A 14,595-nucleotide genomic window follows, 5' to 3' on the forward strand; every position below is an offset into this window, starting at 1 on the left:
AAGCTCCTGGTGCTGAGCATTCAGCTCAGGAAAGCATCTATTCAGTTTTCACTGTGGGTGTAATCACATAACAAGCCAGCAAAGAACGTGCTTTGCTGCACTGAGGAATTAAAGTGGTGGAAAAAGGAAGAGAGAACCAGTCCCTTAATTCTATGAGAAGATGCTCTGCGTAGCTGTAACAGGACATCTTCATTTTCTGATTGCTGGGGTTGCTGGGTTTGGGGTTCTTTTTGTGCTTTGAAATCACTTGGAGAACCTTGATAGTGAATCTTGTATTCTTATAAAGGAGGCTCTAACTTTCAGGACACCGAAAACCAGTATATTAAGGAAGTAGAGCAGCCTTTCTTCCTCTTTCTGTGAAGAATATTCTAAACAGAAATAATTGGTGTAGACTTGAGAAGGCAAACCTTGAAATGACAGGTGTACTTCAAGAACAGTTTGCCTTTTGATCGTGAATTTTGTCAGTGGAAGAATTCAAATTATTTTCATGGCTGACTTCTTCAAGTGGATGTGCTTCCGAGGCAGGGGTGAAAGAAAGGGAGACAACTCCTGACACCCTTACGGTCGAAAACTCATGCCGTAGCCAAGCAGCAGAAATACTACATACAGTCAGTACATTCATGGACAGATGTACGGGGCCTGCTTCACTTTCTGTTACACATTAATTCATATCTTTGTGCTTTAAATACAGGATGCTGGCAAATCACTACTGTGGTGTTTCACCTCTCAGCCTTTGCTTTGCATTTGTCTTTGCGTTATTTAAGTGGCAAACTGTAAGTCAGCAGAGAATCAGACCATAATTGCATTTTCAGAACAAGGTCTGTCTGAAAATCCTACTAATGTCCTACCATGAGATTTGATCAAGCGATCTAGCAGGGAAGAGGTTTCAGCAACTGGCTGAGCGGTGAGAAAATCACACCAAGTTCCTGACGTATTTTTTTATAAGAGATCTAACATTGTGGTTTATCACAGTCTGAGAGGAGAGGTGAGGCTTCACAGATGATTGTTGGAGAATGTAGCCAGTCTTCATAACATGTAAAGTCAGAACTTCTGTGCGTTTGTACAGGAGTAAATGCAAAGCTCTTCACAGACTGCTACTTTAGGCAGCAGCCACCATAGCACTACTACCTGAGGTTTGCCTTTCTTAACCCATTTTCAGTGTAATTTCACTGATGAAAACAGCAATGTTGCATTGTAGCTGATCTTATTCTGTTACTTTGCTCATAACTGTGTTATTCTGTTACTTTGCTCATAACTGTGGATTTAGCAATGAAATCATCTGAGTGCAGCAGAAGCTTGCATAAGCAGTTCAGCTCCGTGATGGGACTGAAGGCAAAATGTTCTCCTTGGGTGACACTGTGGAGCTCCTTCTACCACATGTTGTATCCACAGTTTTCCTGAGAGCAGCAGGCTGCAGAAGGGTATTAGGTATAGATTCATGAACAGGAATTAGGATGGAGTATCAAAGAGGAAAATTTTGCCCTTAAAGACGTTGCATGGTTTAAGAAATGAGTTTGGGAAAGGTTTATTGCATTAGGATGTTATGACTGCAGCCATCCAGTTTGAATCCTCAATTCAGTCTTCTACCAATTTCTTTTTGTTAAACACATACAATTCTAAAATCTTCTTTATATATATGACAGACTTTCTCAACCCATTCATATTACTCTCTCTGTCTACTCACTATTATTTGGCTTCTAGGCAGCCAGTCTCAGGGCGTGCACTTCCAACAGGCCTTTCAGAGCCATGATCTCTGTGAAATAAGAGCTATCACTGAGTAGCGCAGCCCCTGCACAGAAGGACTGAACTTCACCCACCAGTTCCCTCCTTCGCCATGGGGCAGCATTGGCTACTTGAGTTGTCACCTTCTCTTTTCGAAAGCCTGTTTCCAACTGTGTTTAGATCTGCCAACCTTTCAGGTTGAAATAGGTCTCTACCTCCAGTGGTTTTTCAGCTTTTTCAGAATTTTTCTTTTTCCCCAGCATTAAAGAAGCTGTTTGATGCAAACATACAGGAGACACAGGATCAGCAGAGGGAAAGAGAGTCTGTTCAAGGAGTCTGGGGAGGTCAGACTGGTACAGGGTCTATAACCGGTCATCGAGATGGAGGGTTGTGAGAGCAAGACTGGAAGCTGATGAGAAACAAGGGTGGGGAATGGGAGTCATCTGGCATGGGGCTGAACGTTATAGTGCAAATCAAACATGGGGTTTGCAGAGGGGAGGACCTGGGCTACCTGGTTAGGGAGACTTATACTGGGACCAGCTGTAGGAAGGACAGGCGAACGCAACAGAGTAGGGATTTTTCGGGGGGAGAGGAGGAAAGGAGAGAAAGATCAGAGAAATTGAGACAGGAGTGGGCTGAAGATGCCCTGGGTAGGGAACAGAAGTGACTGAGATGGGGACATTCTGAGTACAAAGGTGATGAGCTGGGAGGGAGGGAGAAGAAAGAGAATCTAGAAGAGAATTGTTTGAAAAACATATGTCTAGTTAAGAGCTTATGCTTAAACATCCATTGCAGACCAGTTTATTCTACCAATCTCCAGATACAGACAAACCTCTAGTGTTGAAAGGAACCTTAACTGATTTATTTCTTTTCCAAATAATGCTATGCCTTGGGATTTTTTTCTTATTGTCTTCCATTACTGCTGTTATTTTCCCTGCTATTACCAAAATGTGGTCAGACAACTGAGTATTAATCTGAAGAAGCGTATTCTGCTTGGCTGCAATATAAGTCTTGCTAGTCTGACTTTGTGAAGTACATTTAGCAATTTCTGCTCAAAACTAAACTTCAAAGCAGGCTTTAAAATGGTGTTCAACGTGGGAGAATTTAATTTCAATTTATCCTTGACAGTCTACCTAGGCGAGACTGGTATCTGACTCTCCCCCTGCTAAATCTGCCTTTGAGTTGTAGAATTTGCTGCTGTGGTTTTGTGCCGTGGTCGGAGGGAAAGACCACCCACCCACTAAGTCGTTTCAGTAGCTCCTAGAGGTGATGTATTTCTGGTTCAGGGTTCTCTGCCTGCCTGACCCATCTGTCTGTCTGATTCTTTCTCGCTCTCTCTCCAAAACAAACTCTTACAGCGTAAGAGACCTGCTACGCTTGCGAAGTTGAACACTTTCCAGAAATTAGAAAATAGTGCAATTGTGCTGAGTCAGTGCAAGCCAGGGTAAGGGAGGTTCGTAAAGAAAATGCCCACAGCATTAACTGTTCCAAGTTACACAAAACTGGTGTTTTCCTGACTTCCTTCCAGTAAGTCTTTCAGGTTGGTCTCGCTGCCTTTGTATGTGCATTTTAAAACAAAACCGCTTTCGTTCCCGATTTTCAGAATTTTTCTTGAGTTTTCAGCAGATCTCTCATCTGCTCTTGACATATGTGCTTCTTGCACCGAGTAGTATCACAGCATAATACTGCAGCTGCTTTACTACAGCTGCATTTTCCTCTGCAAGCCTTAAGTATCCAAGATGATAAGGGTGTTGCTAGTTTGTGTGAATTTGGTGTATGGCCAATGATCTGAAATGACAAGGGCTGCATTTTCCACTTACTGATTAGTACTTTCTTGCTATCCTGACCAAAGATGCCAAAAATGCAAAGAGAAAAGAAAGGCAGTAATGTCTTTAACGTGTTTCCAAAGGGAAACCACCTCAACCAGTTTACAGCTGAAAACTAGATTTGCGGTATATTAACATCAGGATTTGAATAAGCAAAGCCATAAACATGTGCTGCAGACAATATCAAAACTATCACAATTCCAAAATATCAATGGTTCCCAGTTAAGCTGATAGGTTTCTATTAGGAAATGAAGTGACCGAATGAAACGAAATAAACTTAAATATTGATAAGCAGATCAGAGTTCGTAAGTAAACTTGGATTTAAAGTGTCTCTTGGAGAAACTTCCTTACAGAAGAGCAGCAGCAGAGTTCATGGGATTGCTCTCCCGGTCCATGAGCTACTTGAATGGGCACAGATATACAGCCCTCTTCAAACTGGGAGCATATCTCTCTATATTTAAGCTAGCTAGGACTTTGTCACAGTATAATTGTAGTAAATGGCCGTGCTGCTAACACAGAGGAAAGAAACTCCTCATGCACTGCTTAGCCAGACACAAACTCTGCCAAGAGCCGGGCCAGGACAGTGGCTTCCTTCCCAGTAGCTCATCCCAAACTGTTTATTGCCACTCCCCTGCCAGGAGTAAACACCTTTCCAAATCTTCAGTAAAATCGCTCCAGCGAGCCCTCCCTGCCAGGCACAACTACATGGGAAAGTTTAAATAGGAGGTTTTTGCTAATCCTTGCCATTTTGACAGAGCATGCATATGTACAGCTCTGCCAGCACAGCTGGGACAGGTGGCAATCAGGGTGGTAAATCCGCCACTGGGAAGAGTAGCTTCTCCTCAGCTGGCAAAGCTGTTGACGTATTTATCAGCACCCTGTGTGGATCCCCTTCCCGGGGCTGGCAACACGGCTGATGCTGTGCTTCACTTCTACAAATGCTCTCTTGCAGATGTGTGTGCTCAGCGCGTTCGTGGTATCAAAGCTCTTGGCGGGTGCTTGCAGCGTGGAGGCAGCCTCTCCCCTGCCCACCCGGTCCTCTCCCCGTTAGATTGCTGTGGGTCCTGTACGTGGGGAGCGCAGCTACAACAGTAAATAAACTCTCTGTTTCTTTAAAAAACTAATCCACGTTCTTACCCGCTGCTGCAGAGCTGGGGCTTGAGGCAGAAACCTGTGGGGTTCAGAGAGAAAAGACAGAAGGAAATTCTTCTTTTAGAAAATTTCACTTCTGATTATATAGCAACAGTTTCGACACTTGCACTTTTCATTTATGATGGTGAGAGAACATGCTGCAAAGGATAAGATTTCCATACCACAACCCACAGGATGACCACAAGATAACCACATCATTGCAGTGTGGCTATGTGAAACAGAAGGGATGGCAGCCAGTTCTAGCTATTCAGATGCAAGATGAGTTTCAGGAGAACTTGTCTTCAGCCATTAAACTTGCAGCATGTAGGACACAAATTAACAATGAACTTGCACTAAAACTAAATTGTACTATTTTAAAAGTCTTTGTTGTCTAAACTTAGCAGCTAAGTGGCTAACAAGTCTCCTCTAGTTGCTCTTACTTAGAACGAGTACAGCAAAAATCACTACTTGAAGTGCAGTAATGAGCTGACTGCAGATACATGAGAGGACTGTCTGAATATTATGATGGGAATCTGCTTATCTAAGGATGATCTGGATGTTTCTTGTGACTTGTAAATTCTCATCTGATTTTCTATTTGTAACATAAGCTTAGAGAGTAAACTATATGAGCACAGATTGATGTCGTAATGCTCAAATTCATTTTTAAAAAAGTAAAAAGCAGCCCACGTATTCTTCTTTGTTGAGCTCACTGGTGCTCAGGAATAGAAGCACCATCTGTTTATCAGTCCCTAGGATGATAGTCTTATATTCAACTACTGCAGTTCTATTAAGCCTCTGCAATATGCAAATGCCCCAGATATGCACATCTAGATGCCACTTCTGTGGCGCTGTGCTATTGCAAGAGCTCATAATCAGGCCCAACATCTTTTGTGCCTTAACATACAAAGGGAATGAAAGATTACTACCCTATCATTAGTTTTCAAGTTAAGAATGCAAGACAATTTGCTGCTTTAGTGCATCCAGAGCTCCTCTGAAAACAGGCTGAAGCATTTGGTGTGGTAGGTCAGATGTGGTTTGACAGGATATAATGAAGTCTTTCTAGAAGCAGCACCCTATGTGTGTAAGTATTGACAACAGCCCTTTTGAAAATTTCATTAGAAATTAGAAATGTCATTTTTGTTTTATGCTAGCAGATCAAAGTTTGCTTTCAGTGATCTGAAGATACGTTAACACTTACTAGTTTTTTTCTACATCTACTGCAGGTGAAAGCAGAACTGCAGTTCCGTGGTTTGAAGCGTTTCAGGCTACAACTGCCTGCTTTTCCTCCATTAGGTTTTGGCATTTTGATAAGGAAGTTTTTGTCTGCCGCTATTAAGTCTAGAGTCAGATTGTGTTTCAAATAGGCAATAGATGGAGTCATCAATTTTAATGCCAGAGGGGACCGTGAGGTGATCTTTTCCAACCCCTGGTTACACAGTTTGCAGAACTGTAGGTTAAACATGTTAAGCGCTGTAACTTGGGCTTTACTGCAGCATGTTGGTATGGTTGTGCCCAACTCAACTGACATTAAGTGCCTGATTTTAAGTAAGGTGCCTGTTCCCTTACAGAGCAGTATGTCATGTCCACGTTCAAAAGGAACCCGCTGGAGCAGGCCTTCCGAACACCCAACGCTCACTTGACATCCAACTACTTGATAAACCAGTACTGGATAACTGTCAGTCACAAGGCACCAGCCATACTCTACGACCTGTACATGAGGCTCACAGGGAGAAAGCCCAGGTAAGAAACTGCACGCCCTCAGCCTCCTGCATGCCTGCCACTGTTACGGAGAGCAGATCTCTAACAAGCTTGGTCTGAGAACTGGCTGCCTCAGCCTGGAGTCCCTGGTCGTCTTCCCATCTCCAGGCCTTGTCTTGAGGAGATTGCTCAAAAAGAAAAGGAACTGAATGGCCGTAGCTAAGCATCGCCTAGGGTTCCCACCCTTTCCAGTACCTGGGGGACAGCACATCTTTTAAACTCGGCTTTTACACACTTGAGAGGTTCCCAAGCCAGAAGAGGAGGACTGGTTAGTTACATTGTCCTCTGTATAGCAAGATTTCCACCACTGCAACTTTCTGATGTGATTGCCTCTTTCTGTCATGAGTAAAGACTCAAGCTTGCATAAGGACTTGAGACTGGCAAAGTTTAGAACATTCTAATATTTTTTTTTTCCCCCCATAAAACAGATGCATAATTAGCAGTTGCCAGCACTGGCCCAGCACCCTGAAATCTGGGACATTTCTGAGTATGAGTAAGTTCTGAATTGTATTTACGAGGACAGTTTACCATTACAATTGGTATTTGAGCCTTGGCAGTGTCATGGCCTGGAGGAACACAGGCACACGTGTCCCATGTGGAAGGAATCCTGGTGTAAATAACGTAACTCGGCCAGCGTCCTCCTTTACTCCCTGCCACCACAGAGAATTTATTGTGCAACACAAGAGCGGTATGCCAGTACTGTGTTGATGTCAGCCGCTCTGTGCTCCTCTGCTAGTTAGAAAGCTGGCTTCAGCTGTTTGCAGGGAAATCCCTGGCTGATGTATTACTCTGATTTCTCTCTGACATTCTGCTACGGAAGGAAATTGGTCCATAAAAAGACTTCCAGTTATCCAGGAGGCAAGAATTACCCTAGAAATAGAGGTAAACTGAATATGAGCAAGAATAGGCTGGAATCTCCAAGCTCTGCTGAAACAGGCAGCACTAAGATCTTGGCGTTGCCGTTACAATTGACATTTCTTTTCATAAAGCTGATTGGCATACGTAGCCAATGGACACGGGCTGCAATACTGTACGTAAATTTCAAATAGAGCTCAGCATGAACTCATGCTGAGAAAGTTATCTTCTTCTGAATGTTAAGATTTGCGACCTGAGCAAACATGGCTCAGCAATGAACTTGAGTTCACCAAGTCTTTTTTTTTTTTTTTTTTTTTTTTTTAAATATAATTCCCCTGTTCTTTTTACATGCTACTTAAGCTCATCTAGGTATTGTTGCAGTGTGGTAGAAAGCATAGTAGCAGCTCATTTTTTTTTTTCACAGCTACCTAAATATCAGACCTTTATGGTCTAAGGGCAGTAAACCACATCAAATTAAAAAAAAAAAGATTAATGTGTCACTGAACCTGCTTTAATGTTTCCCTTTAATTTTTCCCTCTGCTTCAAACAGAGCACCTAGGCTTAACTTTCTTCCCACTTGTCACTCCCATCTATTGAAGTAGAAGCCATCTTCATGGCAGTTTCTTGAATTCTCTCCATGACCCTATGCCAGATTTGCAAGCAGATAGGAGAAAGCTCTTTACCAGGACAAAGATTCAGGCTTCAGTTCTCTACTGTATCCATACTCAAGTCATCATAAGGTGATGAGTTATCATATGGAATAGGTTATCTGGGAGCTGGTTATGGTTTTGCAACTCTACTGTTTATTCAGGACCAGCCTACGACCTTCCCTAATTTGAACTGCAGGGTAGTTCAGAGGAACTCAGTTGTAGTTCCTCCTGTAGTTATCACACTCAGTACCCCATCTACCAAAGGGTAGGTACAAGAGTCATCTCCTTTGGACTTTTATACACTGCCTCTCCTGAGAAGCTTACTTTAAGTGTTAGCTCATTTCACATAAATTGCCAGATGTCTAGCAAAACTCCCCTAAATGGCTTACTGTTATTGCTGCACATCCATCCATGACTTAGAAAACAATGTGGTTTATATCATTAGTAGTCTCTTGGGGCAATCTGTCGCACCTGAGAATCTGCTCATGCAAGGCTCAGTATGGGAGTAAATAAAGAAATCATTGCTGTAAAGTTTTCTAGAAGACAGGGTGCATTTCTGAAGCGTAGCTAATAAGGCTATCAGTGACAGCTAATACTTGCTTTTTGCCTCTCAGTTCCTCCACAGTGGGGAATGAGATTTTTCTACAAGAAATTTTTGCCATAGCCTCTCAGAGGCTGCAGAAAAGCATGTTTCTACTCGGTTGATGTTTTTCAGTAGACCATTCTTTCATCCGAATTAGTAAATATTTTGAATTTGAGCTCAATCAATCAGCATGAACCACAGTTTTCATACATACCTCTTTAGATGCTTATTTCTCTTTTTGACCCTTACTTTTAGCCAGTCAGATATGTTGCTTTGGGTAGAGCTACAGTCAGAGCTTATTCTGCCCACATTGACAGAAGGCCTATTTTTCAAAACATAAGTAGGGACACACAGTTAACTGTCTTATAATTTTTTTTTCTGATGGATTCCATTAACCCTGAGCACTTTAAAGATACTGACGGCTTTTTGGGAACCAGTTTGAGAGGCAACTTCCGATCTTTCCAATCTAGGCATATATTTTGTTTCCCAAGTTCCTAAAAGGTATTAAAATATTCACAAAGCTTTGCCCCATAGTACTTGCCTACACAGGCACAATCAGGAAGATTAATCTGAAGTAATTTTAAAGTAGTTTATCTAAACTGCATTCAATCAATGTGCACGTAATTATTCAGAATGAAGGTTCCCTTAATCTGATGGTTTGCTTTGCTTCTAAAATGAAAGCCACTTTAATTCTGAGTAGGAGTGCCTATGTAAGGTTTTAGTGCTCTTTCAATTCGCTTTGGGTAAGCTGTGCAGTTCTCTGAATTGATGTACTCGTTGTGTCTTTCTGCTGTGCTTATTGCTTATCGTTGTGGCAGTCACATCTGCATGGAGAGAGGCCAGCCTGGCACCATTCTTCCCCAGACTGCTGCCTTTTATTTGTCACGGCGACTTTGTTACCCTCTGGGCAGCTCAAAATTTCTCATGAAAACAGCTCTGTTTTCCACAGAAATCAGCCTTTTAATGCTTTCTCTTGCCCTTATCCAGTCTGAGAGAACGTGGTGTTCTCTCAAAATTGACCGAGCCCTGTACATCACACTTTAAAACAACTGTCTCCCAGAGGCCTTTTGTGCTTGTGACCATTGGGACAACTGTAAAATAATCCTGCAAGGTAGGACAGCATTACTGTCATCCCCTTTTATATAAAAAACGAATAATAAAAAAAGGCCAAGACACATGAGAGACTTGAACCTACATTTCAAAAGTCCCTGTTAAGCAGCCATGCCCCTGAAGCAGCTTTCATCTTTACCAGGACACTCATACTCCAGGAAGATGTTCAAACAGTTCCTGACCGCCCCCCCCCCCCCCAAAAAAAAAAAAAATAGTCTATGGACTTGGATGATTTTCCAGGTTATCCACCAGGAGTGCATGCTATCAAACCCTTCCTGTATAAGGAAGGACACAAAAAACACTCCAAACTGCCACTATATTATACAAGGAGAGGAACAGCCTTTAAGAAAAATAGTTTGTTTTTTTTTTTTGAGAGAGTGATCAAAGAAGTCCAAAGACATGAAAAGCATGCCACCAAGCTGAGCAGTGTGGTTGATATTCTAGAGGGAAGGGATGCCATCCAGAGGGACCTTGACAGGCTAGAGAGGTGGGCCCATGCAAATTTCATGAAGTTCAACAAGGCCAAGTGTAAGGTCCTGAACCTGAGTCGGGCAATCCCAAACATGGATGCAGGCTGGGTGATGAGTGGATTGAGAGCAGCCCTGCGGGAAGGACTTGGGGGAATTGGTGGATGAAAAACTGAATATGAGCTTACAATGTGCGCTCGCAGCCCAGAAAGCCAACCGTATCCTGGGCCGCATCAAAAAAAGTATGACCAGCAGGTTGAGGGAGGTGATTCTCCCCCTCTGCCTGGCTCTGGTGAGGCTCCGCCTGAAGTACTGCACTCAGCTCTGGGGCCCCCAGCATAAGAAAGGCGTGGACCTGCTCAAGTGGGTCCAGAGGAGGGCCATGAAGATGATCAGGAGGCTGGAGCACCTCCCCTATGAGGACAGGGTGAGAGTTGGGGTTGTTTGGCCTGGAGAAGGTCCAGACCTTATAGTGGCCTTCCAGTACTTAAAGGGGGCCTACAGGAAAGATGGGGAGGGACTCTTTATCAGGGAGTGTAGTGATAGGATGAGGGGTAACAGTTTTAAACTGAAAGAAAGTAGATATAGATTAGATATTAGGAAGAAATTCTTTACTGTGAGGGTGGTGAGACACTGGAGCAGGTTGCCCAGGGAAGCTGTGGATGTCCCCTCCCTGGAAGTGTTCAAGGCCAAGTTGGATGGGGCTTTGAGCAACCTGATCTAGTGGAAGGTGTCCCTGCCCACGGCAGGGGGGTTGGAACTAGCTGGTCTTTAAGGTTCCTTCCAACCCAAACCATTCTGTGATTCTATCTGAAAACTGAAGTTGAGCAATTGACTTCAAAGCTTGTCCATGCTGCAGATGCAGTCACCTCTGTACTGGAGCTAACTCCAAAAATCAGAGCCTTGCTTCAGGAGCCAACTCAGAGAACAGAAGAGCATTTGCGTGGTAGAAAGAGAAGTATCCACTTCGGGAGGCAAGCAATATACCTTTGTGGTTTTGCAATCTGCTGTGCAGACTTCATACTAGTTCAGATGGGCTTTTCACCTTACACGTGGTACATGATGTAGATATGGCCTCCATCTCTTGTTAGTTCAGGCCAGTAAGTTAGGCATCAGTCCTGCCCCTGGGAAATGCATGTTTGCAACCATGTTGTAGCCAACAATAAAAGCTGGGTAGCTGTAGACTCAAGAGTCAGCTGGAGCAGTTAGACTTGCTGAGCAAGTTCTCAGCCTGGTGAGCACCAGTGCAGTGGTCATCAGGAATTGCAATGCCTATTCATCTGGATTGGTGAAAACACTTAGAGAGCAAACTGACGGCTTATGCGTAAGGTCAAACTTCCTATCCACCTCTGACGCTCTTCCTCTGTTTCAGAATGATGAAGATTATCAATCGACTGCACAAGTCTATGATGCTCCTGCAGTATTTCTCCACCCAGTCCTGGGATTGGTCTTCAGATAATATGAATATGTTAATGAGTCACCTTAACACAGAGGACAAAAAGGTAAGTATGTCCTGAATATGGATTGCTAAACTCCAGTTCTGTTCATCTGCAGCAAATATTTTTGGTGTACTGTTGAGCTTATGAATGACATCTGCCTAGATGACTGCAACTGACTTTAACTTGAAATAATTTATTTCCTCCTTGTTTTATTAAATAATGTATCAGGAATCTTCCATTTATTATAGGAGAATGTTTTCTCCTGAGGTGTATTGCTCTTTTCTTCTGAGACAGGTCAATCACTGCAGTCTTCCCAGTTAACATAGCACCTCTCTACCTTTTGCTCTCAGGTTTCTATTTGGCCTGTAAACAATCTAGATTTGTTTCCACAGACGAAATGGACTGTACAAAGGGAACATAACTTTATATCCTCAGTGACCCAGCTGTACTCAGCCCTTTGAGTTGGAGAAGTTAAAGGCATCGCATGTAACGGTGTCCGCTTTGCTACCTCCCACGTGGTTGGCTACATAGACTGGAATACCCAGTGGACAGGAAAGCTACAGAGGTTCCTTTTTTGATGGACATGTGATATTTCTCTTTCTAAGAAGAAAAGGTCAATTCTAGCTTTCATGTCACAGCTCTGGGACCTGAGAATTTCAGGCATCCCCTTTCATGGGGTGATATGACCATGTTAACTAATGTGCTGTACAGGGGCCCCAGAAAAATAATATCAATGGTAATGCAAAGATAGGTGCTATGGGGAGTTCCATTGTAATTAACTAATCACTGAAAAACTGTGTAGCATTCCCAATATCTTCTCATCCTAATTTTCTAAGTGTCTTGCTCTTGGAAAACTAGGAAGCTCCTTTACAACATCACTTTCTCCCTCATCTCTTTTGGCAGTCTGTAGCTTATGGTGGGTGATCCAGATGGAAATTACTTGAAAGATTTTGACGTTTTCATGCACATTGGTTTTAATGGGCACTGCACAGGAAAACTTATAGTTAACGCATAGTGTCTTACCCTGAATAATATGAAGAAAGTTCCTGTTTGATTTAAGTCTCCAGAGAGCAATTACTTTGCAGGATGTCAAGCTCTGCTGTAGTCTTTATAGGTTTGAAATACTACTCATTAAGAATGGGATTGTAACTGCAAGACTGAAGGAATACTAAGAGCAGATTTGTGATAAGCTTGAATGCATCTTTGGTCAGTATCTCTGCAAAGAGATACTTAGGCATTCACATCAAACTGGTCTCACTCACATCATGAAATTCTTGCACAGGCTCCCAGTAGTAGAATCAAGAGTTTTCTTCCCTAGTCTGCAGAGGGAGTGCATGCAGCAAATTCTAAGTGCAGTGGCACTGCTGTGACTACAGCAGATGTGGAGGAAACCTAAATGGTATGATAGGAGCTAGTTCTGAGGCACATGATAAACAAAAAAATACAGCATCAAGGGATTTAGTGCAAACCAGACAGAGTTTCAGGCTAACCAAGCTGCTTATGAGAACTTTGTGAGATGCATTGTGAGCGGTATTCAAGCTAGATAGCGTATGGGCAGCACACATCTCTATACATGTCTGACAGACACACCGGGATCTGCACAGTAGATAACCCCCTGTATTTGACAGTTAGCTAACCCCTCTCTGCTCAAGTTATTGCTGCTCTAATACCAAAGCTCTTGCACCAAAGCAAATGGCCTGGATTGGCATGGGGGTGAAAGGAAGGTGTTTTTCTGAGTATCTTCCCTTTTAAGACCCTGTAAATAAAAAATGCCATTCACTTTACTCACTCATTTTAAAAAAAAAAAAAAAATCTACAACAAAACCTCTTCCTCTTTACAAATCCTTTCTTTGCTCTAATAGACAGACAACCACCTGAGAGCTTGCTAACAATTTTTCCGGTATAAGCATCTGAAATTAACTGGGGTAATTAGCTCTGCAGTGAGATTTTTTTGATGCCAAACACCAGAGTAACCCATTTCTTGGACTTCGGTCGATCTAGCTGCTGAGAGAGAATGCAGCACAGCAGAGAGTAATACTGATGCAGAGGCACCTGTTCACTCAATGTCCAATTCATTTATTTACACATAATTCTAGTGACACATTAAAAACTGCACGCGGGTTTTCATATGAATCCATTTACCTGAGCAGAATGCCATTTTTCTTCCATGACTTTGTGTGTGTGTGTACAAATACATGTATTTATGCAAAAATTGCCACCTGAAAGAAACTTACCTTTATTTCCTGCCAGCTAGCACTAAATTTCTGCATGCTTTGCCCAAATTCCCAGCTGTGTAAGACATTAATCAACAGCTGTGAAATATAGTCTGTTAGTGCCCATGTCTTCTTGGAAACTCGGTGGCTTTAAGAACTTCAGAGAGAGGGCCTTGTCAGGAACGGGGGTCAATGAAGAATTGATGCTTAAAGTGAACTTGTTTTGAACTAGCATTTAACTTCTGCTCTTTGTCTTTAAATCCCAGTTATACAACTTCGATGTTCGTCAGCTGCACTGGTCAGAATACATTGAAAGCTACTGCCTAGGTGCTAAGAAGTACTTGCTGAATGAGGACATGGCTGGCATTCCAGCAGCAAAGCAGCACTTACGAAAGTAAGTCATACCCGGTGACAAGGACAAGAGCTCCTGGCTACCTTGAATGGCTTTTGAGGAAAATTATTCTAGTTACATTGCAATAATTGTTGTTGAATAATATGGAGGTAAACATAGCATAGCTTATTTCTTACAACAGAGGGTTGTCAGTATTTCATTTTTCCATCCTGTAAGAAAAAGAGGACTTTCGATGACACTAACGATCAGGGGCTAGATATTATGCCTTCCCAGCAGATGACCGAGTAACGAAGTTACAATGCATAAGAGAAATACATGAATGCAGAAGATTTTGGTCATTCAGAATTACAACAGAAAAATAAGAGTCAGATTTAGATTGTGAAGCTCCTAGAAGTTTTTAGCAATTCAGACATTGCATAAAAACTTTAAGCATTTGTATGATTTTAAATTTCATTTTAAAGTTGAAGTTTCTAATTCCTTGGGGGGAAT

The 14,595-nt window shown here is 42.5% G+C and overlaps 1 protein-coding gene across 2 annotated transcripts in view; it reads left to right on the plus strand.

Moving 5' to 3' along the window:
- Window positions 1-14,595, plus strand: part of FAR2 (fatty acyl-CoA reductase 2) — a 153,537-nt gene that overhangs the window by 132,397 nt on the left and 6,545 nt on the right. For both annotated transcript variants that reach the window (XM_076345051.1, XM_076345041.1), the window contains exons 9-11: window positions 6,248-6,419; window positions 11,475-11,604; window positions 14,021-14,148. In XM_076345051.1, coding sequence (XP_076201166.1) covers window positions 6,248-6,419; window positions 11,475-11,604; window positions 14,021-14,148 — 430 coding nt within the window. The remainder of the gene's footprint in view (window positions 1-6,247; window positions 6,420-11,474; window positions 11,605-14,020; window positions 14,149-14,595) is intronic.

This window comes from Aptenodytes patagonicus, chromosome 1, assembly GCF_965638725.1.
Source record: "Aptenodytes patagonicus chromosome 1, bAptPat1.pri.cur, whole genome shotgun sequence".
NCBI classification, from domain to species: Eukaryota; Metazoa; Chordata; class Aves; order Sphenisciformes; family Spheniscidae; genus Aptenodytes; species Aptenodytes patagonicus.